At 46.2% G+C, this 25,193-nt stretch overlaps 1 protein-coding gene across 1 annotated transcript in view; it reads left to right on the top strand.

Moving 5' to 3' along the window:
• The window catches only part of LOC148524859 (fatty-acid amide hydrolase 1-like), a 68,127-nt gene that overhangs the window by 38,549 nt on the left and 4,385 nt on the right, over positions 1 to 25,193 (top strand). Inside the window, exons 7-15 of the mRNA XM_088471593.1 lie at positions 207 to 247; positions 4,312 to 4,436; positions 4,680 to 4,805; positions 6,493 to 6,587; positions 14,004 to 14,103; positions 17,159 to 17,202; positions 18,894 to 19,052; positions 20,784 to 21,139; positions 21,494 to 21,501. Of these exons, the coding sequence (XP_088327719.1) occupies positions 207 to 247; positions 4,312 to 4,436; positions 4,680 to 4,805; positions 6,493 to 6,587; positions 14,004 to 14,103; positions 17,159 to 17,202; positions 18,894 to 19,052; positions 20,784 to 21,139; positions 21,494 to 21,501 (1,054 nt within the window). The remainder of the gene's footprint in view (positions 1 to 206; positions 248 to 4,311; positions 4,437 to 4,679; positions 4,806 to 6,492; positions 6,588 to 14,003; positions 14,104 to 17,158; positions 17,203 to 18,893; positions 19,053 to 20,783; positions 21,140 to 21,493; positions 21,502 to 25,193) is intronic.

Here is a 25,193-nt window from a genome sequence, read left to right as displayed (position 1 = left end):
ATGCATGGTCAGAGAATTGTAGGTACGGTAATATCAGTTTCTAGAACAATATTTGGTCAAGATGGATGGGATTATATTAATTTCTAGCACAATATTCAATCATGGTAGATGAAATAACATCAATATGCACTAAAGACATGTAGTCAGGATTTAAAGTTAAATAATAATTGTTAGCCCTATATAATATATAATATTTCATTTTGCAGCCTTCGTGGAGTCCGTGCGTGCATTGATGGAATGACTGCAGGTAAAATTTGCATATTATTTGTGGATGAATAGATGTTGGAAATTGTATCTGGTTGGTTTAATTTAATATTGTATGTTATGGCGGGCATAAATTATGCAATTATGAGCCCAATATGTAGATTATCGTTGGAATAGGCCGATAATTGCATAGAGTATTGTGACCAATAAATCTTCCAACATGCACTGCTGCGGCCAGGGCCGGCTCTTCCACTAGGCAAGCTTAGGCAGCTGCCTAGGGGCGCCGGCCACTGGAGGGCGCTTCTGAGTCCGCCCTAACTACGGAGGGTGCGACTGCTGTGGGGACCCGCCGGCCCAGCGATCGCACCCCAGCGCTGGGATCGAGTATGGGATCCCATAGCGCAGGAACAGCAGCAGCATTGTGTAAGATGTGTCCCGCTGGGGACACATCTCAACAAGCGGCAGTCAGTGCTGGGACTGAGCTGGGACTAGCATCGGGTCCCGCACTGCAGTTCAAAGTTGGCACTGGTCGCCAGCCAATCCTGGCTCGTAGACCAGCTGCCAATCAAGAATGGGAAGCTTCTTAAGACTGGCTCGGCTGCGAGCCAGACGCTGCTTTCCAGCCAATGAGAAGCTACCAAGTGTCAGCTTCTCATTGGCTCACGCCCGGCGCCGGATTTGAGTGAGTGATACCGAGTGAGTCATACCCCTGCAGTGGCGGACTCAGGAGGGTGGCACTGAGGCACCTCCCCTGTCATTCTTGGGCACTTTTTTTAAAAATTACTTTACAGGACTACAGCATAGTACTGAGTCTGTCGGCTTGGCAACAGCTGCCTTCCTGACTTTTATGTGACATTATGCCGCGCACCCTTGATGAGATTAGGAGCCGCCTGTCATGAGTAGAGGAGGAGCCACGGCGCAGCCACTGGAACTGCTGTCTGCGACAGGCACAGAGAGCAGCAAACACTCAGGAGAAGCCCCGGCAAGTGCTGCTTCTGTTGTAGAACACACAGCACCACGGCTCCGCCCCCTCACACAGCACCACGGCTCCGCACCCACACACAACACAGCACAGCAGGGCTGGGGTCCAAGGTCAGCCTGACAGAGATGACAGCCACTGCAGCAAGAAGAAACTACTGTATACATATACTGATACAGAGCTGTCACTTGTTGACAATCAGTGCAGAAATGATGTGCATTGACTGTCAGTGATTGACAGCTCATAGCCTACTTATTAATATAGTTTATTCTTGCATCTCCTGGCTCCTGTCCCTCGGACCCTCACTGATAAAGGTTTGTGCTGCTAATGCTAACGTGAACTTTTAAGTAAATTCAGATTTTTATTTTATTATAAACTACTGATTGATTGATTGTTTTTTTGGGGGGGCGAGGGGAAATGGAGACACAACAAAAAGGGGGAGGGTACTAGCGGGTATTGCACACAGGGCCACTTGTTTCTTAAAACAATATATTAATAAATTGTTAGTATTCTGTATTAATAAAACATATCTATATTAGTGCTGTTATTGAGGTCATGTGACAGATTGTAATCAATGATATATTTTAACAGGAGCAGAAAATGGCCTCTAAAGCTGGGTACACACCATACGACGGTGTGACCAAACGATGTGTCAAGCGATGTAACAATACATCACATGCGCCGTACACAGGGGCATCAAGAGGGGGGTGGAGCGGGTACAAGTTAACAGGTTTTTTTTGGTGAAAATAACTAGTCCCAGCAATTTGGGGTACATGAAAATGGGTGCTAGCATATTTTAAAGTTGCTAAAGTGAAGTTTTAAAAAACGTAAAATATCCACCTGCCGCAATCTTAAAAACACCTGGGACATACTTGGGGACCCCCTTGGAGTCTATTTCGCTAGTTTTTAAGTTTGTCCCCCAAATTTCGAATTTTTCGCCCCCAAAATTAAAGTAAATTTTTGGGGTGATCTAAAGTATTTTTTTAAACTTTTTTTGATGCAGTTTACCTTTGCGGATCTGTCCCAAGCTTGCAGGGGGGTTCTCGCTACTTTGCACCCCAAAACACCTATTAATAGGCGGAACTTTTTCGCCTATTCCAATACATTGACTTTCCGCAGCGGCGAAAAGTCTATGGAATTCTGGGCCTGATTCAGACCTGCTCGTGAGTGCACAGCACTCGCAAGCAGGTCAATGGTCCCCCCCTGCGCACGCTGGAGCCGGCTCCGGCGTGCGCATGCGTGAGACCCGGCCAGCGACGGGCGCTCCGTCGTTACGGGTCTCGCACCAAAGCGGGGCAGCTTGCCCTGTTTTGGAGGCGGGCAGGGGGGGTTGGCTGGGCAAACGGAGGCGTTCCTGCAGGAATGCCTGCCGTTTGTGGGCGGCCCTACTGACATCACTCGTGATGTCAGTAGGTGTACTTCCTGCTCTATTAGAGTAGGAAGTCCACTGGGGCTTGCGGCCACGAGACCCTACCACAAGGGTCTCGTCGCAAGCACGATGGTCTTGACCATCGCGACCATCACCTGGCCGCTCGCATAAGCTGTGGGTGGTCTTCCACAGCTATGCGAGCGGCCAGGAGGCTGTCTTTAAAAAAAAAAAAGGGACGCCCTGATTCAGAGCGAGCGCTCTCAAAGAGCGTCCGGCTCTGAATCAGGCCCTGAATACGGAGGAAACTTTTCACATGGCGAAATGACGTCACTCGCAATACTTTTCCGCAGAAACTGACTTTTCGCCGCTAATTGAATATGCCCATTAATCCACTGAGCTGCTCAAAGTAAAAGTAGAACTATATACCATATATATTGTTGTATATGATACAATTATCTATATATACGGACCCTATATTCACAGTGAGCACATGGGCCACACTCCCTCACACAGTTGGCACCCCCCCCACACCACACATGTCAATCATGGTGCCCCCCCCCTGTAATTTTTTCCTGGATCCGCCCCTGTACCCCTGTCATCCAAAGTTACCAGCGTCGCGGATCCTTGACAGGCAGTTGTTCACCTGATGAGCTGGTTCAGGGGTGGGACAACTGCTGCTCTGCTGTCGGTACTCTTGGATGCAGAAACAAGAAGACGCAGCTCAGCTGCTATGACTCTCCTGTTCAGGAGCATCAGCCATAATACAGCCTAGACAAGCTCCCAATTAAGGGAACCCTGGAGATCACTCCACAGCTCAGTGGGGAAGAAGGGGTGTGTAGTGTGCTGCTGGGGGGCTATTCAAATTTCCATACCCCCACCTCTAAATTCCCACTTCGAGCACTGATTTTAGTATAACTTAAATGTATTAAAGAGCTTTTGGAGCAGTTTTCATAAAAACTACTCCACGGCCCTTAAATTTGCACTGTTTTAGTAGGCATATCGCCTTACCCATACCTGGAAGGGAAAATGTGATCTGTTTCAGATTACTAAAAGAAATTGTGAAAAGATGCAGGGGATGGAGTCCTGCTATAATAACGCTATTTAGAGATGGCGTTATGCAGGCTTTTCCCCCATTTTCCCATCTCCAGCTCAGCCTTCCCTGCCTGCTGACAGGAAAAGCAGGGCCTGGAGCAGGCTTCTGTAATCAGCCATGTGTGTCTGATAGACCACAGGCTGATTACATAGAAAAATAATCAGAATAAAATAAATAAATAACACTCACCTGCACCAGGGGCTGGTGATCAGTGAGCTCCTTCGGGACTCCTGTCAGCTGATCGCTGGGCTCATGCTCTGTGACCCCAGTCAGCTGCTCCTTTGTGCTGTAATCTGAGATACCGGTACACAGCACAGAGTATTATATGTCTGTTACTTCAGTGAGGGTAATGGGGTACAAGAGAGGTACACTTTTAATGGGAGTCAATGGTGACATTAAAAACATGTAAGAGAGGGTGCATATTTGTACAATGTGTGTGTTATATCTATGACAGTAATAGGATGTAACAGGTACTGTGTACATGTGTTGCATGTGTGTTATTTCTATGATAGTAATAGGATATAAGAGGTACGCATTTGTTGCATGTCTGTTGCACAGATAGTAATACATTATATTGGGGTTGGACGTTTTTTTGGTATCTCCTATTGCCCAGACTGCGATGGAGTGTAAAAAGGGTGAACATTTATTATGTATCTGTTATTTCAGTGTCACTATGCACAGGACCTATGGCGAGAGATGTGGACGATCTGGTACTTTCCATGAGGGCTCTATGGTGTGATGAGTTTTTTCGCCTGGACCCAAATTTGCTACCCCTTCATTTCAATGAGGAGGTAATGAGACACACACACATATATAATAGGTGAGGAGTGTATGGGGATAGGGGAAGGGCTCCCTAACTCTGATGTTCCCATGGGAGGAGTGAGATTTATACCGATTTCCACAGAAAACCATAATAATATCATGTTTACAGCAGAAAACGGGGTATATCTTTCGGGAGCTTAGTACAGAATTTATAATTCACTTAGTGACCAACACTACGACACACCCTCATCTCGCTGATCTTTGTTCTATAGATTTACTCCTCTACCAAACCTCTCCGAATTGGATATTATGAAGAGGACGGATATTTCCAGGCGAACCCCGGTATGAGACGAGTTCTTCTAGAAACCAAACATCTTCTAGAGGATGCTGGACACAAGGTGAGAGGAGCACGCAGATGGGGCCCTTTCTGGTACATGTCAAGGTTAAGACTGGCCCACAGAGCAAACCCCTGGTAGGCCCTACTGCCTGGGGGCCAATCTCTCCTCTAGGGATCAGGTTCCAAGCTGTGAACTTGAATTATACATTATACATATGTTATAATTCACAGGACTATGATGTATTTTCTATAATGCATAGCTGTTCTTAATCTGGTACATTATCATGCATGCACTAGCAGTATTTACTATATATATATATTTTTGGGCAGTTCGACATGGTGCCTCTGCGAAGCAACTTTGTAAACTGTCAAGTGGTCCTCTGCCCATACCTTTGTGAAGTTCTATTCCTTTGATACCTTCGCCTCTTCTGTTGGGACTTTTGTGAGAAGAGTTCTCAGTGCAGCTCAGGAGCATTCCCTCCCTTAGGAGATTACCTTTGGGATATCCCAGGGTAAAGCCTGTGTCCCCTATGGAGAAAGAAGAAAAGGAGATTTTTTGGACCTGTATGTGACTCGTTCTTCCTTCTCCTCCTTCTTGCTTTAGGCATGTTAACTTAACTGAGTTGCCTGTGGCTGGGAGAGGGTCATGGGGGTGAGGGAGCAGGGGCTCATGGGTAAAGAGTTTTAACTATTTGGTGCCTAGACAACTACTCACCAACCTATACCAAGCGTAAAGCCTGTGTCCTATGGAATTGAAGAAAAGGATTTAACAGGTAAGCACATAAATGTCCTTACTAGAATATTCCGTATTTTGGAATAATTGCATACCATAATGAAATATCTTGGGAATGAGACCCAAATCTAAACAGACCTCATTTATGTTTTATATACACCTTATACACACAGCCTGCAGGTAGTTTTATACAATATTTTCAATAATTTTGTGGCTCAAACAAAGTTTGTGAACATATGTAAAATTAATTTATGTTTTATATATACCTTATACACAAAGCCTGAAGGTAATTTTATACAATAATTGTAATAATGTTGTGCCTTAAACATACTTTGTGTACATTGAACCATCAAAAAGTATAGGTTTCAATATCTCAGTCATGTGAAACAAATTCAATATTTCGTAATATTCCGTATTTCAGAATATTTGGATATGGGAGACTCAACCTGTACTACATTATTGCACTTTCTATCCTCACCTATAGACTGTCTCCTGTATTGCATTTACATGCTTCTGAGTGTCCTTTGCTTTGCAAAGTCTCATTTGGTAAAGTTTTCTTAGGAATAATTTTCTGTTTAAACTGGATCATTCATGCAGCTTCTGTAGTGCATCCCACATGCCCTTTGCAGTATTCTCGTGCCAGGTATGGTGACTGGGATGCATGGTGCCTGGTCCTATAACCTTGCTTCTTTGATCAGTCATCAAACAAACATAGAAGGTTTATGAAGCAAAACTGTAGTATGAACAGTGCCGGTTTCTCACCATACAGACACAGCATAACTAGTAACTAACATGGAGTCGATTTGCACTAGACTGAAAGACCATCTAGTAACATGTTGGTAACAGCACCACCTGTAGTACCTCCAGTGTAACTACTTAAGCAATGTTAAGACTAGAATTGTTGTAGTATTCCAACAACAATTTCCTCTTCACTTCTACATTTACTGCTTACATTACTTATATTTCACCAATTTTAGATTATATAAAATTATTAAAATAAAATTTTTCTTTTCAGCTCATCTTGTTCAGGCCTCCACGAGTGGGTTATGCATATGAGCTGCTCTGGAAGGCGTTTCTTGGAGACAAAGGGAAAACCGTAGCAGATAAGTTGTAAGTGGCATGTGCTGAGTACAAGTAGTGAAAGCTGGATATTAGGGTGAGGGGTAAATACATTTAAACATAGCACCCTGGAAGAATAATCATTTATTTATATAACACCACCAATTTACTCAGCACTGTTCAGAGAATATTTGGGTTTCATATCAGTCCCTGCCCTGTTGTAGCTTACAGTCTAAAGGGGGATGTACCAAGCCTTGGAGATACAGTGGTGTTTGAAAGTTTGTGAACCCTTCAGAATTTTCTATATTTATGCTGAAATTTGGCCTAAAACTACCTCAGATTTTCACACTAGTCCTAAAAGTAGAGAAAGAGAAGCAAATCAAACAAATGAGAAAAAAAACAGACGTGCTCATTTGTTTATTGAGGAACATTATCCAATATCACATATCTGTGAGTGCCAACAGTATGTGAACCTTTGCTTTCAGTATCTGGTGTGACCCCCCTTGTGCAGCAATAACTGCTTCTAAATGTTTCCAATACTTGTTGATTAGTCCTGAACATCGGTTTGGAGGAATTTTACCCCATTTCCCCGTACAAAACAGCTTCAACTCTGTTATGTTGGTGGGTTTCCTCCCATGAACTGTTCGCTTCAGGTCTTTCCACAACGTTTCGATTGGATTAAGGTCAGGATTTTGACTTGACCATTCCAAAACTTAAAATGTATTCTTCTTTAACCATTTTTTGGTGAATGACTTGTGTTCTTTGGGTCGTTGTCTTGCTGCATGACCCACGTTCTATTGAGACGCAGCTCATGGACAGATGTCCTGACATTTTCCTTAGAATATTCTGGTATAATTCAGAATACATTGTCTCATCAATGATGACAAGTCGTCCTGGGCCAGATGCAGCAAAACAGGCCCGAACCATGATAACACCACCACCACCGTGTTTCACAGATGGTATGAGGTTTTTATGCTGGAATGCAGTGTTCTCCTTTCTCCAAACATAATGCTTCTCATTTAAACCAAAAAGCTCTATTTTGGACTCATCTGTCCACAAAACATTGGCCCTCATTCAGAGCCGCTCGCTAGCGGCCGTACGCTCGTTCCGAGCGATGTTCGCACATCTGCGCATGCGTACGGTTTTTAGTACGCATGCGCGAACCAGTCAGTGCGGCTGAAAATCGTTTGTACGCTATATAGCGAGTGCCTGCTATTTTGAGTGACAGAATGAGGCATATGTGGGTGGTAACAGGGGAAGGTGCTTGTAAACGGGGAGTGGAGATCAGAACGCAGACGTGCTTAAAGGTCAAAACGGGCGTTTTAACGGTGTGCATAATTAATACAGCAGCGTCATTGACCACGTCACTTGGTTTTTTTTAACTCAGAACTGCTCGCAAAATAGTGGTTGAAAAAACCAACCACAAGAATAGCGAGCAGTTCATACGCTGTACGATGTACTCAATTAGTCTAATAAATAGCAGACATGACGTATGGTGCGAGCGGCCAGGGGGCGTTTTTAACAAATAAACGAGCGTATGTTTTGCTCGTTCGTTCAGACTTAGAGGTGTGAACAGACTGCAATTTGCGAACGGATCATTTGAATAGCCACCCCTTGTTTTAGAACGAACGACCGCAAATAGCGAGTGGCTCTGAATGAGGGCCATTGTTCCTATAGTTTTCAGGCTTGTCCAGGTGATCTTTAGCAAATTGCAGATGGGCAGCAATGTTCATTTTTTTTGCTTTTTCAGCCATGCATACCATTGTTGTTCAGTGTCCTCCTGATGGTGGACTCATGAACATTGACATTAGCCCATCGTGAGAAAGGCCTTCAGTTGTTTAGAGGTTACAATGGGTTCCTTTGTGACCTTGCAAACTATTTGAGGCTTTGCTCTTGGTGTGATCTTTTTTGGCCGACCACTCCTGGGGAGGGTAATAATGATCTGGAATTTTCTCCATTTGTACACAATCTGTCTGACTGTTGATTGATGGAGTCCAAAATCTTTAGAGATAGTTTTGTAACATTTTCCAGCCTGATGAACATCAACAACTCTTCTTCTGAGGTCCTTAGAAATCTCCTATGTTCATGGCCTGATACACTTCCACAAACATGTGTTGTGATCATCAGATTTTGATAGATCCCTGTTCTTTTAAAAAGATAAGTTGTCCACTCACACCTGATTGCCATCCAATAGATTGAAAATACCTGACTCTAATTTCACCTTCAAAATACAGTATCTGCTAACAGGGCCGCCATCAAGGGGGACGGCCGGGCCTGGAGTCCCGGGCCCGGATACTCTGGGGGCCCGACCGCTCCTCCTACCGCCTGTCCACTATTTCCACCCTGCTAAACTTACGTTCACTGACAGGCTCGGCTGGTGGTCCGCGGCCGCCCGTGCCCACTACTACAATATACCCTCTCACTATCTTTCCAAACGCCCGTCGCTGCTGCTATGTATGTGGCTGGCTGTTGGAGGCAGGCAGAGTGGATGCTCCCAGCCTGCTCTGTGCTGCTAACCAATAACACAATCGAGCAGACGGGAGCATCCATAAACACTGCAACAGCAGCGGGCGGTTGGAGAGGTAGGGAGAGGATATAGTACTGGGCGCAGGTGGCGCCTGTCAGTAAATGTAAATTTAACAGGGAAAAAGTAGTGGGTGGGAAGGCCCCGGGGCCCTCGTTGTGAGGAGGGAGGGAGATTACTCGGGGAAGGGTGAGGCTCTGTATAATGGGGGCTGGGGGGGCTCTGCCTATTTGGCCCGTCCCAGGCCCCATGATATCTGAAGGCGGCCCTGTCTGCTAAGCTTAAAGGTTCACATACTTTTGCAACTGTGATATTGGATCATTGTCCTCAAAAAAATTTAAAAATTAGCATGTTTAATTTATTTGCCTCATTTGCTTTAGTCTTTATCTAGTTTTAGGACTTGTGTGAAAATCTGAGGTAGCTTTAGGCCAAATTTCAGTAGAAATATAGAAAATATTGAAGGGTTCACAAACTTCCAAGCACCACTGTAGATAAAGTGGTGTAATTGCCCAATGCAACCAATCAGCATCTAACATTTCAAATGCTGCACTAGATAAATGACAGGAGCTGACCGGTTGCGTTGCGTAACTTTATCCCACTCTGCGGCTTGAAACATCTCCCCCTAAATTCCCTAACATACACACATGGAGACTAGTGTTAATTTAGAAGGAATCCAATTAACCTTTCAGTATGTTTGTGGCCTGTGGGAGATAACCATGCAAACATGAAGAGAACATGCACACTATACACAGTTAAGCCATGTCCAGGTATTTAAGTATTGTAGTCAGCAATTATCTGAAAAAGTGAAATGCGAACATTAATTAGACTGTGTATGAAGTACATTTATGTGATGTCTGCACAATTGGCTGGTAACAATCACTGTCAGGGTATGGTACATGAAAATGCTGCTCTGTGTTATATAGGGGTTTATTTACTAAGCTTTGTTAGGAGATAAAGGGCCGTATTCAATTTGAGGCGTTAAGTCCGGATCCGCAGTAATTTACTGATGATGACGTCATTATCGCCTGTTTTGGTTTTACCCCGTATTCAACTTCAAAGACTTTCCGCCTAGGCGGTAAAGTATCGCCTATGAATGACAGGCGGTAAAAAGTGCAGAATTGGGGTTTTGGGGTGCAACGTTTCGAGAAACGCCGTGCAGCCTTCAGTCAGTCCCCCAAAGGTAATCTGTGTAAAAAAAACAAAACTTAAGGACACCCCAAAAATTTACTTTGAAAAAGGGGGCGAAAAAAAAAAAGTTGGGGCACAAACTTAAAAACTAGAGAACTTGACTCTGGGGGGTCCCCAAGTATGCCCCATGTGTTTTTTGATTGCAGGTGTTTGCGCCAGGTGGATTTTTCACGATTTGTTTAAGTCACTTTAGCAAGTTTAAAATATGCTGAACCCCATTTTCAAGTACCCCAAATTTGATGGGCATAGTTGTTTTGCCCTAAAAAAACTTCTAAATGCTCTTCTGCATCACCTTATTCAAAGCCGCATTTATGCACCTGCTGCGGCTATTAGAAACCCCGACTTCCTTCAGGAGTTAAAAATGGGGGTACCCATAGTGATCCCCCATATCTGCACATCTTTAGGGGGTTCCCTAGAATATTTCCTGAAAATTCCCCTTTTGTTTAACCTGTAAAAAAACGGGGTAAAAATTTACAAAAAAAATTACATAAGGTTCCCCCCCAAAAGCCAAACCAGCCCCAGGCTTGCCAGGCAGTGCTGGTTTCTAAAAATATGGGGAACAAATTGTGTATGGTTCCACCGTATTTTAGAAACCAACCCAAGGCTGCAGGGACCAGTTCTGGTTTTAAATATAGTTGGAAAAAAAACGTGGGGATCCCCCTATAGTTAAGACCTGCACCAGACCCAACCGACTGGGGTGTAATGCCACAGCCAGGAGACCCAATCACCGGGGCTCCAGGTCCAAAGCATTAGCATCCCAAATCGGTCAGCGCAAGCCGGTGATCTCTGGGTCCCCCCTTCCCGAGCACCACAGGCTTACGCTGAAGCCTGGGGCTCTTCCCCATACCTCTGGTTTGGTGGGTATGGATGTAATGGGGGGGGCAAATAATGTAAAACTATTGTGTTTTACAGTGGAACTACAAGTGACAGCATGCCTGCCATTTTGCACTTGAGGAACAACAAGTGCCAGCAGACATGCGGCACCTGTAACTTCACTGTAAAATAAATAGTTAAAAAAAGACAAAACACACACACCGTGACAGTATAACTTTATTACACACACCTACCCATTCACACATACTTACCTATACCAGATGTGTCTGTCCCCTTGTCCAGTAGATTGTCCTCAATGAATGGGTCTGCAAAAATTCATACTCACCTATATTCTGGCGCCGGTCTCCGCAGTAATCCAGGAACTTAGCAAAACAAAAAAACGAGTTTACACGACCCACACAACAGCTATCAGTATGTGTGTTGCCACACATACTGATAGCTCCCGAATGCCAGCTGACGGAACATGCATGGAGCTGGCACTTCCCGAGAGCCAATCAGCGGCTGCACTGACTGTAGAGCGGCCGCTGATTGGCTCCGGCTACTGACAGTTCCTACGTGGTGTGAATCGCCCAAACATGTGTAGACATGGGGGATCACTATGGGTACCCCCATTTTTAACTCCTGAAGGAAGTCGGGGTTTCAAATAGCCGTGGCAGGTGCATTTTTGCAGAATTTATAAAAATGCGTTTTGGGACTTAAAAATATGCTAGTACCCATTTTCATGTACCCCAAATTTGATGGGACCATTTTTAAAAACGAAAAAAATTAGCTAAGTGCTCTTCTGCATCACTTCTTCAAAGTCAAGAAAAAAAACACCTGCAGCGGCTATTTAAAACCCGATTTTTCTTTTGCAGTCAAAAACGGGGGTACCCATAGTGATCCCCCATGTCTGGACATCTTTTGGGGGGGTCCTAGGATTATTTCCCGAAAATTCCAGTTTTTTTAACGCCGATCCAAGTATCGCCAGGTCCCGTTTTCGCCTACTTTCAAATTGAATACGGGGATACGCGGGCACGCGCGCGATACTTTAACGCCTACAAAACAGGCGAAGGCAGCGTTAAGTCCGGGCCGTAGCTCGGCTCAAATTGATTACGGGCCAAAGTGAACGGTGGTAAGGTACCGTTCACTTTATCTCCTAACAAAGCTTAGTAAATAGACCCCCTTTTCATATTGAAGTGAAAAAGAACAGAAAAAATAAAAAGGGTTTTGTCATATTTATAATTATAATATGACAAAAGTATGGAAAAACCAAGAGAAAACATAAAAATATGAGAGGAAAGTCATAAACACAGCCATGACCAATGATCACATCTTCCTACAATCACTGTGAGGAGCACTGCTCTACAAGGGAATAAGGGGAAGTCATACACCTTGACAGGATCAATTATCACATCTTCTTACAGTCACTGTGAGGAGCACTGCTCTACAAGGGAATGAGGGGAAGTTGTACACCCAGACAGGACTAATGATCACATCTTCCTACAGTCACTGTGAGGAGCACTGCTATACAAGGGAATGAGAGGAAGTTGTACACCCAGATATGACTAATGATCACATCCACCTACAGTCACTGTGAGGAGCACTGCTACACAAGGGAATAAGGGGAAGTTATACACCTTGACAGGATTAATTATCACATCTTCCTACAGTCACTGTGAGGAGCACTGCTCTACAAGGGAATAAGGGGAAGTCATACACCTTGACAGGATCTCTCCTTAGGGGTGCCTAACCCTAACCTCCCCCCAAGTGCCTAACCCTAATCCTCCCGTAAGTGCCTAACCCTAACCAGCCCTTCCCCACTGCCTAAACTTAAGTCACCCGGGGGGGTGCCTAACCCTCCCTCCCCCTAGCCTGACCCTAACCCTCACGGGGGGGTGCCTAACCCTAAGTCCCGCCCGGGTGCACTAAACCTAACCCTTCCCCCCCACGGCTGTCCGCTCGCGGCGCCCAGCATCCCTTCGATCGGGATGCCGGACGCCGGTCTCCCGGCATCGGGGAAATGAGCAGCGTATACATCTAGACGCCGGGAATTTCACCCTCGCCGGGATATGACAGTCGGGAGCCGGCTGTCAGTTTAATGTCAGCCGGCTTCCCGATTGCATCCCTAATTATCACATAATTTGTCCTCAGTCACAGGAACTTTTTCTGGATTTACCTAATGTTCTGGATACCAGATTCCATGCTGGACACCTCTAACAATATACAGTATATATAGAAATTAAGTATTTTTTATTTATTTGGTGTTTTTTTTACCTCAGACAGAGCCAATAATATGAGAATATTGCCAGCTGTGGAATGGAATCTCCAATGGATCAGAGCACAGGGATGAGGATAATTCTCTAGTTATATATAGATAACATTGCAGTAAGCAGACTGGAGGGCACTTAGGAAAGCGGGAGAGAATCCCTTTATGTTACGATGAGTTGATGTGCATAAGGATCTTTGCTCAGCATCTCCCCCCTAGCAGAGCTCTTAAAGAATATCTTATGACAATCGGTGTAACTATCAACGGGGGGCCTCAACTGTCTGCAGGCACCATGTGGCCACCTGTGATGCTTTCTGGCCTTGCTCCCCTATGCGGCCTATAGTCAGCAGGGAACTAAATGTTCAGCTGTGGGACTGCTGAAGCTCTAGAGTGCTGTGCACATGAGGCAGCACTCTAACGGATCCATAATAAAATCCTGGCCAGCGTTTGTGGGGCAGTCTCTGATGCCATGACCTCTGTGATCAGGAAATGCAGGGGGGCTAATAAAGATGGCGGGGGCTGATAACCTGGCATAGTATGTATAGGCAGGGGAAACTAAAAACCTTTGTCCGTAAGTTGCCCACTCTCCTGGAATGTTCGGAAAACTCATGCATTTCAGGGGTAGTGAATAAATGGGGCCACTTTAAATAACCACCTTGTATTTTATTTCTATTAGTAAGAACAACTTCATAGACCCCAACCTGGGGGAATGCGCACAACTCTGTAAGATGCCCGACGTGGTGAAGAGGATCCTGGGCTTCATTTTCCGGCCGATAGTATGTAGATACGAAAAACAAAAAAAAAAAACAATTCTTACTGTAAGTAAATTTGTGAACTTAATTAAATTTAACACGGACAATTTCAATATAAACAAAAATGAAAAAAACACAACATAATTATAAACACTAATTGGTCTATTCAATATGTTAATTATCATTGTCCGAACGGACTTCGACAGTTAACGTTTCTTCTCGACGAGAGCGCCGGAGGAATTCATCAAATCAGCTGTCTTCCCGAACACTTTCATTGCTCCTCTCGGAGCAGGTCACGCATGCACACAAGAGCTCCGACATCCGAAAGGATCCCTTTTCACGACCCAGGACTCCTTCCCATACGGAAGATGGCGAATGCTCCAGCAATCAAGCTCTGAAAATATTGTATTTATGGTGCTTGATGAATTCTGTCCCCATACTAGTGTATGGGGACAGCGGGCCATTCCGCGCAGGAGATATCTGTGATACTAGTGTATGGGGATAGCGGGCCATTCCGCCAAAGGAATTTAAGCAGGAGATATCTGTGATACTAGTGTATGGGACAGCGGGCCACTCCGCGAGAGGAAGATAAGCAGGAGATATCTGTGATACTAGTGTATGGGGACAGCGGGTCATTCCGCCAAAGGAATTTAAGCAGGAGATATCTGTGATACTAGTGTATGGGGACAGCGGGCCATTCCGCCAAAGGAAGGTAAGCAGGAGATATCTGTGATACTAGTGTATGGGGACAGCGGGCCATTCCGCCAAAGGAAGGTAAGCAGGAGATATCTGTGATACTAGTGTATGGGGACAGCGGGCCATTCCGGCAGAGGACGGCAAGCAGGAGATATATGTGATACTAGTATATGGGGACAGCGGGCCATTCCGCCAAAGGAAGGTAAGCAGGAGATATCTGTTATACTAGTGTATGGGGACAGCGGGCCATTCCGCCAGAGGAAGGTAAGTAGGAGATATCTGTGTTACTAGTGTATGGGGACAGCGGGCCATTCTGCCAGAGGAAGGTAAGCAGGATATATCTGTGATACTAGTATATGGGGACAGTGGGCCATTCCGGCAGAGGACGGCAAGCAGGAGATATATGTGATACTAGTATATGGGGACAGCGGGCCATTCCGCCAAAGGAAGGTAAGTAGGAGATATCTGTGATACTAGTGTATGGGGACAGCGGGCCATTCCGCCAGAGGAAGGTAAGTAGGAGATATCTGTGTTACTAGTGTATGGGGACAGCGGGCCATTCCGCCAGAGGAAGGTAAGTAGGAGATATCTGTGATATCTCCTACTTTACCTCCTTAATGAATGGCCCAATAACTTAATTTTTACAACTTTTGTAAAAATTAAGTGATGATGAATAGGTTCCTTAGAACTCTATTCATCAATCAAATTTCTCCTTAAATAATGCGGAAACGAGCAATTCATTCCAGAGCTTGGCCCTGGTAGCTAACGTCCCGAAAACTGAAAGCAAAGTGGTCACATTAGTGATCACTTTACTTTTACAATCAGCAAGGACAGATTCCTGCGAGTGCATTTAAATACATGCATGCGGTACATCATTCCTTATTGGCAATAATCATTTTCTAATTATTGGGTCTAAAACCTGATAATAAATAAACAGGCCCCATATTGTAGCTATACTTTTATCCCACTAATTAATAAATGATTTTTCTATATGAGAATATATAACATATCTAGCAAAAGCCCATAACCTGAATACTACTGTAAAGAAACAGACTGCTCCTGTCCCCCAACCCCTGTCCCTGTGTTTGGTAAGTGCGCCCAGGTGCCCTAACACTGATTAGTAACTTTCTCACTCTACAGCATAATTCCGAAAATCTGTCATTGCTCCGGCAGACACAATGGTTTACACAATGGTTACATAAGTGAATATGTTATGTTTTATTGCTTCACTTAATACTCGCTAAAATCCTAAGTGACACTTTGATAATGCCCCTGACATGGGTTTCCTAGCCCCAATAGTAATCCTTAGACCTTGAGTCCATGAGAAGAAATTAGCGGTGTGTAAGCAGCAGGTACATTAAGTTGTGACCAATGGGCATTTTAACTTTTTAACCCAAAGTAATGTCCCGTATACACAATACCCACAGTAGTAGTGCCCCTAATACACATAATGCCGACAGTAGTAGTGCCCCTTATGCAGTTCCTGCAGTAGTGGTGCCCCTTATGCAGTGCCCCCAGTAGTGGCAGTGGCCCTTATGCAGTGTCCATAGTGGTAGTGCCCCTTATACAGTGCCCCCTATGCAGTGCCCCCTATGCAGTGCCCCATGTAGTAGTGCCCCCAGTAGTAATGCCCCCAGTAGTAATGCCTCCCAGTAGTAATGTTCTCTGTAGTAGTACCCCCAATAGTAATTCCCAAATAATAATGCCCCTAGCTGTAATGCCCCCTGTAGTAGTGCCCCCAATATTAATGCCTGCAATAGTAATGCACCCAATAGTAATGCCATCAATAATAATGCCCCCTGTAGTAGTTCCCACAATAGTAATGCTCCCTGTAGTAGTGATACCAATAGTAATGCCCCCAGTAGTAATGCTGCTTACACACAAAAAACCCCCAACACAATACTTACCATAAGAACCGCACCTGAATCCCCGGCCGTTCAACAGGCTGCTCCTCGGAACTATGGGAGAGACCTCATGACATCTCACCCATAGTGCACACTTCAGGAGCTGGAAGCCGGAGCTCTGGAGTGAGCTCCAGCCTCCACCTGCCAGTGTTGTTGTGGGGAAAGATCTGGGCGCCCGCTGGTAACAGAATATCAGTGGGCGCCCAGCAAATGGAGCCTACCTGCGGCGCTGGGCTGAGGTGGGCCGGAGGAGGCGTAACTGGTTCCGTCTCCAGATATTTGGCCGCTGTTGGTTAGCTACATAGCCACTGATTATAAAACTTCAGCATTCAGAGCAGATCCTGAACCATCTGTATAGTACATAGAACTCAGTGTTGCAATGCGGCATCTAATATTAACTTGAAGATAAAATATTTTAAAATTTATAGTGATGCTGATATTTTTTCCCTGTACGTAAATCTTATTTTAAATATTTCCAGTATCCGAGGATTTCCAGGTTTCTAAATTCCAGTGTTGGTGCAAGGTAAGACCCTGTGTGCTCTTCCAGATTATCTCTCATATACAATGTACACTATGTAGACAAAAGTGATTGGACACCTCTGCATTGCAGCTGGTTTAGCATGGGTCCGTGCATGGTCACATTAACTCTGAGAAGTATAAAGATGTTCATTGTGGCAGTTCTACAGAAGCAATGAATGTTTTTATCAGGATGACAATGCCACCTGCCATGTTTCCAGGGTGACGCTGGACTAGTATACAGAAAATGTGGTAACCTGGATGTACTGGCCACCTCTGACTCCAGATCTTAACCCCAGTGAGAACCTCTGGGACGAATTAGAACGATGGGTGCGTTCTAGGCTGACTCGACCTTCTTCAGTGTCACAGTTGGTCAGTGTACATAAGGCGGAATGGCAAAACATACCCCCTGCTGTTATCCAGTAACTTGTGGACAGACAGTTTGCCAAGAAGGGTGTCTGCAGTAATCACTGCACGTGGTGGACCTACAAAGTACTGACGTCAATAAAATATTGTTTATCTATGTCCTGTCAGTGTCCAATCACTTTTCTCTACATAGATATATTACCCTGGTGGATTATTCCACATAAATTCCCACCCGCTCACACTCTGTGTCCTTGGTGCAAATTTAAATAGGGGCGGGACCAAATTACTTGATTATTGCAGAATAGCGTCATTAAGCCTCGCCCCCTACACGGGAATCCACGTTTGCTCTAGAAATTCTCCCCCATTCTGCCTACTTCACTAGGAAGTGGGCAGGAATGCAGGAGAAGTGCCTACTCTACGGGGTGTGCGGGGAGTTACCCGAAAAATCGTGAGCCTCCCACGACTTCCGGGAGAGTAGGCATGTATGATACAGAGGGAGTGATAAATCTATGGATACAGCTATGGAAGAAATAGCAGAGCAGCGGTGGAAGGAGGCCCCCAGCATGATTAAGATTGGGGGCGTGACGTATGACAAGGCCCCCAAATTTACGTGCGACCCTTGCAAATGTTGGGTGGTATGAGGAATTGTCTACTGACCATTGTGGTTGGGGCTTACACAGTAAAAGAATTGGAGAATACATGGTGTAAACATGCGGATATTTTTAAGACCAGTCTAAAATGCATGTAGTCAGGAAGCCGGCGGGCGAAATGCCGACCGCCGGCTTCCCGACTGTCATATCCCGCCAAGGGACTAATGATAGGCGTCAAAATCCTGCCGCCTATCATTATCCCTACGTTGGGATCCTGACGCCTGGCACACCGAACGAAGGTAAGCCGGGCGCAGGGTGCGGACAGCCGCAGGGAGGGGGTTATGTTAGGGACTCCTGGGGGGGATTTAGGATTAGACACCCCCCTGGGAGGGTTAGGGTCAGGCTAGGGGAAGGTTGGTTTAGGGTTAGGCAACCCCAGGGGTAGGTTAGGGCTAGTCACCCCCCCGGGAGGGTTAGGTTTAGGGAGCGGGGAGGGGGGGTAGGTTTAGGCACTTACAGGGGGAGAATTAAAAAGCAATGGGAAAAAAGATCTAAGGCGATACAGATAAAATTATACTTAAATCGTGGAGGTCGTTGATATGGAGGTTTTTCCTTTTCTAGAGATGATCCACTCTGTGGAATACAATATGAAATTTAAACACAAACATAAAAGACCATATGTGAAGTAATATCAAAACGTAAAACCACAACAAAATGAAATAGTCCTTTTGTGTTTCTGAAGAAAAAAGAGTGATGGTGATATCACGTCCTTACCTCCGGCGGTGGAGATCTGCCAGAGGACGCTGCAGTGGGGTGACTGCTTCATCCGCTCCCCCTCTAGACCAAAGGTGCAGTTAAAAGCTGGCATCGGGGACCATGAAGAGGCCAGCGGCACCTGGCGGTTGGTGTAGCAGCGGGGAGGTAGGCTCTCCCCCGGCATCCTCTCCCCCAGCCCAGAGCACGATCCCTCACTTTGAGATTTCCCGCTTCTGAGCTGTTCCTCCTCCTCACCCTCTTCCCTATAGGCAGGGCCGGATTAAGGTCTGTGGGGGCCCCTGGGCAACAAACATGTGGGGGCCCCCATTACGTGCCCTTTATGCAGTGCACCCAGTAGTAGTGCCCCCAGGAGTGTTGCCCCTTATGCAGTGCCCCCTATGCAATGCCCCCTGTAGTTATACCCACAGTAGTAGTGTTCCCAATAGTAATGCCCCCTGTAGTTATACCCCCAGTAGTAATACCCCTGTATTTGTGCCCCCAGTAGTCATGCCTCCTGTGTGTGACCAATAGTAATGCCCTCAGTAGTAATACCCCTGTAGTTGTGCCCCCTGTGGTAGTAGCACCAGTAGTAATGCCCCCTGTGGTAGTGGCACCAGTAGTAATGTCCCCTGTAGTAATGTCCCCCCCGAGTAATGTCCCCTGTAGTAATGTCCCCCTCGAGTATTGCCCCCAGTAGTAATGCCCCCAGAGTATTGCCCCCAGTAGCAATCCCCCCCGAGTAATGCCCACAGTAGTAATGTCCCCCCCCGAGTAATGTCCCCTGTAGTAATGCCCCCAGTAGTCCCCCCCCCCAGTAATGTCCCCCACAGCAGTGGAAAAGCCGCTTGCGCTAAAAAGAGAAAAAAATAAAATCATACTTACCTTAAGCCCCGCTCCCGCTGCCTTCTGATCCGCTCGGCTGGCACTGCTCCTCTGCACTATGAGAGAGACGCATGACGTCTCTCCCATAGTTCACTGCCTGAGCCGGAACTCACGTGTGAGCTCTAGTCACCGGCTCTGGCTGCCGCTGCGGGGAGGGAGCCGGGCGCCTGCTGGTTACAATCTCAGCGGGCGTTTGGTGTCTCCGTGCGGCACCGGGGTTAGGTGTCCGGAGGAGGCGGAACTGGTTCCGTCTCCTCTGGTTCACTTTAACCCCGATGGCTGGGTGTGGGGGCCCTTCAGGTGTGGGGGCCCAGGGACGATCGTCCCTGTCGCCCCCCCTTTAATCCGGCCCTGCCTATAGGAGACACTCAGCAGCCATTAATTCTGAAGCTACAGGTCTCAGGAGATTTGGGTCCAGTCTTCCTTTATAACTCTGCCAGCCCTTTGAGGCTTGAGTAGTTGATTTAGTGCCCATTATAAGTAGATTTATTTATGTGCATTATACTGTCTTAAAACGTTCCGTCAGTTATATCTATCCCTGCTGCTCTTATTTAAACCCTCAACTACCAGGCGTGTAGGGGTTCATTATTACTTCACATTTACTTGTATTTGTGAAATGTGTCACTCTGCATTACTAGTCATACACTGATTGTGTGCTGCTAGCTGGTTATTACTATGTCTTCTAAGGGTAAACAGGAGCCTGAGGCCCCTGTGCTGGTTACTTGCAGATCCTATTCAGCGGGCTTGTCCCCTTAGGATTTCATGCAGAATGGTCTGTGTGTTATTTGTTATGTACCACCTCCTCAGTCCACCGTACCAGCCCCTGTCCAGGAGCCACCTTTGGCGTCCTCCTTATCATAGGTTATGACGCAGCTAGTGGACCTCTTATCAGCCCTCATGCTGCCTTCCACCATGGGGTACCCACAGCTATTACAGCCTACTATGTCAGTAACCCCTATGCATCCTCCTTGGATGGATGTTTATGTCCACTCAGTGCAGAATATGGCTCAATCGTCTGCCGCCTATCAGCAAAAGGCGGACAGACAGCCACTAAAACACTTAGGCGGACTGTATCATCCTCTCAGTCCACCCCGCTTTCGGATTCTAATGCATCATCTGTGGAGGCAAATGATGCACAGGGTTCTCTCTCTGGGTCTCCCTCGGGCAAGGAGAACTGTCATTCAACAGTGGATGTCCCTCCTTTAGTGAGGGCGGTTATATCGATCCTGAATGTAGAGGATGATGAGCCGGCCCCTAAGCCAAAAACCCAGATGTTTAAACGTCAAAAGGTGGTTAAGGCTGAATTCCCTCTATCAGAACAGCAAACTGAGCTCATGGGGGAAGCTTGGGGTACTCCTGGCAACGGTTCCAGGTCCCAAAAAGACTAGTGTCTTTTTACCCTCTCCCTAATAGTGAGTGTGCTAAGTCAGAAATCCCTCCTACTGTTGATTCGCATGTGGCAGCTTTGTCAGAAGTTCTACTCTGCTTTTACTTGTCTCAAGTCAGTCTGCTTGCTTTCTGGCGCTATCAGCAGGCCAGCTACAGTATGGCCGTGGCCTGTGTGGCTAAGGCTATCGAAGGATGGGCAGAGGCACTGGAAGAGAGCCTGCCATAAGACCCTACCAGGGTAAAACTGACCTACATCTCCCATATTTAGGAAGAAGCTGTCCCTAAGCCTAGGCTGTCCTCTTCTCTGTTCTTTAGCCCTCATGGTAAGGCAAGTGAGCAGTCCTTTCCCAGGCAGTCTAGTTCTCACAAGACTACTAAGCCGCGATCCAAGCAGTCTTGGTTGGCCAGACGTCCAGGTTCCAAGTTTGACGACAAACTCTCCGTCTGATCTTGGCATTAAGCAACAACAGATGCTTGGGTCCGAGAAGTGATCTCTCAGGAGTACGCCCTCACCTTCCTCAGGTGTCCTCCACAGCTATTTTTTTTGCACATGTCCCCCATCAGACCCTATCAAGGCCCTGGCCCTCCAGGAAGCTATTCACTCCCTGCTGCGTTCATGTGTGAAAATACCGGTTCCTTCGGCTCAACGAGGAACTAGGTTTTTATTCCACTCTCTTTTTGATTCAGAAGCCGAATGCGTCTCACCAGCCTATTCTGAATCTCCATCCCCTCAACAGATTTATCCGAGTACCCAAGTTCCACATGGAAAATGTGTGATAAATTGTCCTGGCATTGGAGCCTGGGGATTTACTCCAACCCACCAGCAGTTCCTACAGTTTGATGTTCTGCAGCAACATTACCAGTTTCGGGTGCTGCCCTTTGGTCTGTCAACAGCCCCTCAGTTATTTACCATAATAATGGAAGTTATGGTGGCCCACCTCAGGTGCCATGGAATCAGAATCCTGCCATACCTAGATGACCACTTAATCTTGGCACATTCACCAGTTGTGTTACAACGACATCTCCACCTGACCGTTGACTGCCTGCAAACACACGGCTGGCTCATCAATTGGATAAAGTCCTACCTATCTCCGACATAGCGGATTGTACATCTTTGGGCACTCCTGGATTCTCGAATACAGAGGATTGTTCTGCCAGCGGACAAACTTTTTATACTACACTTGCGCAACTTGCTCTACAATCAGGGGGTATCCATTTACTTAGCAATGCAGGTCCTGGGGTCCATGGTATCTCCTTTGATATGGTAGAATATGCCCAGTTCCAGGCCCCTTCAACAATTGATTCTCTCCCGGTGGAACGGACAGTATCATCTGATCTGCTCCCAGATGATCCTCATCTCTCCGGAGGTTCGGTTTTCCCTCTCATGGTGGCTACAGACGTCCAATCCGGACAAGAGTCGCCCCTTCTAGATTCCAAATTGGGGACTTCTCACTACAGATGCCAGCCTTCGCGGATGGGATGTGGTAATCGGTCATCATACCTTTCAGGGATGGTGGACAACCGAGGAAAGTCGCCTGCCCATAAACATTCTGGAGGGGCAAACAGTGTACAGAGCGCTCTCTCTGGCACAAGATCTGCTTCGGGACAGGCCGGTCTAAATTCAGTATAAAACTTGACTGTGGTAGCCTACCTCAACCATCAGGAAAGCACGCGAAGTCGGGCAGCCATGCGGGAAGAAGCACACATTCTGGTCTGGGCCGAATGTCATCTCCCGGCAATCTCAACAGTGTTCATCCCCAGAGTGCTCAACTGGGAAGCGGACTGCCATCAGGACATACACGCCAGAGAGTGGGCTCTAAATCTGGATGGCTTTCAACTCCTGGTGGACAATGGGGCCTGCCAGACATAGACCTGATGGCTTCACGTCACAACCACAAGGTCCTCAGGTATGGGTCCAGGACCAGAGATCCCTCAGCTGCCTTCGTGGACGCTCTGGCAGTGAGGTGGGACTTAAATCTTGCATACCTCTTTCCTCCAATCTCTCTCCTCCTGAGAGTTCTCCGAAAGTTCAAGCAAGAAGTCGGGATGGTGATACTAATAGCCCCAGCCTTGCCCAGGCGACATTGGTTCATCGACCTACGAAGTCTCTCCATAGACACTCCATTCCCACTGCCTCTATGGCAGGATCTACTAGCAGAGTCCTTGCCTGTACCCATACCTACCTCATCTGTCTTTCACGGCATGACTCTTGAGAGATCCCTTTAAGAGCCCAGGGGGACCATATACTTTTTAGGGTCTCCCGGGGGCTTGCCTTTCTCCAGGCGGGGTTAGACCTCGACCTCCATCTGGCCTTCCTTAGAGTTCAAGTTTCTGCTCTGTCAATCTGGTTCCAGTGAAGGATCACTCCCCTGTCTAATGTTAGAACAGTCTTTCAAGGTGCTCTCCGCCTTCAACCTCCTTTTTGTCCATCCGGTGGCTCCGTGGGATTTGTCCTTGGTTCTCCGGGCTGTACAGGCTCCTCCGTTTGAACCTCTGGACTCAGTAGACCTCAAATGGCTGACAGTGAAGACGCTCTTTCTCTTCGCTATCTCCTCTGTGAGCAGGGTATATAATTTGACAACGCTCTCCTGTCACTCCCCATTCTTGATCTTTCATCCAGACAGAGCTGTCTTCTGTACCAGGGCTGGTAACCTCCCTAAAGTGGTATCCCGATTCCATTTGAATTAATAGATTGTGGTTCAGGCCTTCCAGTCCTCGGATATTTCTGCAGGTGAAGCCTCCTTGGATGTGGTTCGTGCTTTTCGGATCTATGTGGATCGTACTATTTCCTTTAGGAAATCAGATTCTGTATTGTATGGCAAATTTGTATGGCCATCATAAGCGCTTCTGCTGAACAATTGTGCAAGGCAGCCACGTGGTCTTCCGTCCACACCTTTCTCAGGTTCTACACCTTCTCCTTTCTGCTCAAGAGCGTCCCTGGCCTTAGGGGAAACTGCTATGGGACATCCCCATGGTATCCCTGTGGATCACCTATGGACCCTGAAGAAGAAATTTAGTTATGGTAGACTTATCTTTGTTAACTATATTTCTTCAAATATACAAATAGTTGATACCAGCGCTATATATAGTTGTTGTATATAAAAACTCAGATACGGATGTGTAGTCAATTAATATCGCATTTAATACATTACAATATAATAAAATTTGTTATATGGAAAATAATAAAATGCACAAAATAAGTGCTGTATTAAAAATAGTTGTAGTCATATGTAATCGCTATTAGGGGAGGCTGGTTAATCCATATTCGATAAAGACACTAGCTGTGGGACAATTGTTGGTTCCGTGTAATTAGGTACAGCAAATATTTACCAGGTGGCGTATCCTTAATCTCAGTCCAAAGAAATTATCATGTGTCCAAATCCTGTTGGTATTATCACAGAGTATAGACTGGGTGGGATCCACTTGTAGCTGTTATCCTGTGGAGTTGATGCAAATGTCCCAAAAGCAGGAAAATGTGTCAAAGTGTCCAAGATGAATGGATATAGATGGTGGAGAGGCTTAACGCGTTTCGTTGGTAAATCGATATCCAGCTTCTTCAGAAGTATACCTATTTCTTCAAAGTCCTTAGGATCCACAGGACGCCCACAAGGGTTCATTAGGGCCTTACAGAGTACGCAAACAGAAACAGTATGAACAAAACAAGAAAAAAATAATTACAGTACAGAACATTTGGTGCCATTGTTGGGCATGGGGAAGAGATGATTGTATAAGTGAGAAAAGGAGAAGCACATGAGGGAAGAGGGTCCTGCTCGTTAGAGCTTACAATCTAAAGGGGAGTGGGAGACAGATGGGGGTGACACAGAGGGGAGAGACAGTGAGTAAGGAGCATGGAAGGTAGGTTAGGATAAGAGCTGGAAAGCTTTGATAAAGGAGTGGGTCTTGAGAGCCTGTTTTAAACTTTGTAGAGATGTGGAGTCTGATAGGGAAAGGGAGAGCAAGAGAGTTCCAGTGGTAGGGAGCAGCACGGGCAAAATCTTGCAGGAGGGAGTGGGAT

The sequence above is a fragment of the Taudactylus pleione genome, unplaced genomic scaffold, assembly GCF_031769625.1.
Source record: "Taudactylus pleione unplaced genomic scaffold, aTauple2 ptg000115l, whole genome shotgun sequence".
NCBI lineage: Eukaryota > Metazoa > Chordata > Amphibia > Anura > Myobatrachidae > Taudactylus > Taudactylus pleione.
This window is presented reverse-complemented; position numbering and strand designations above follow the sequence as displayed.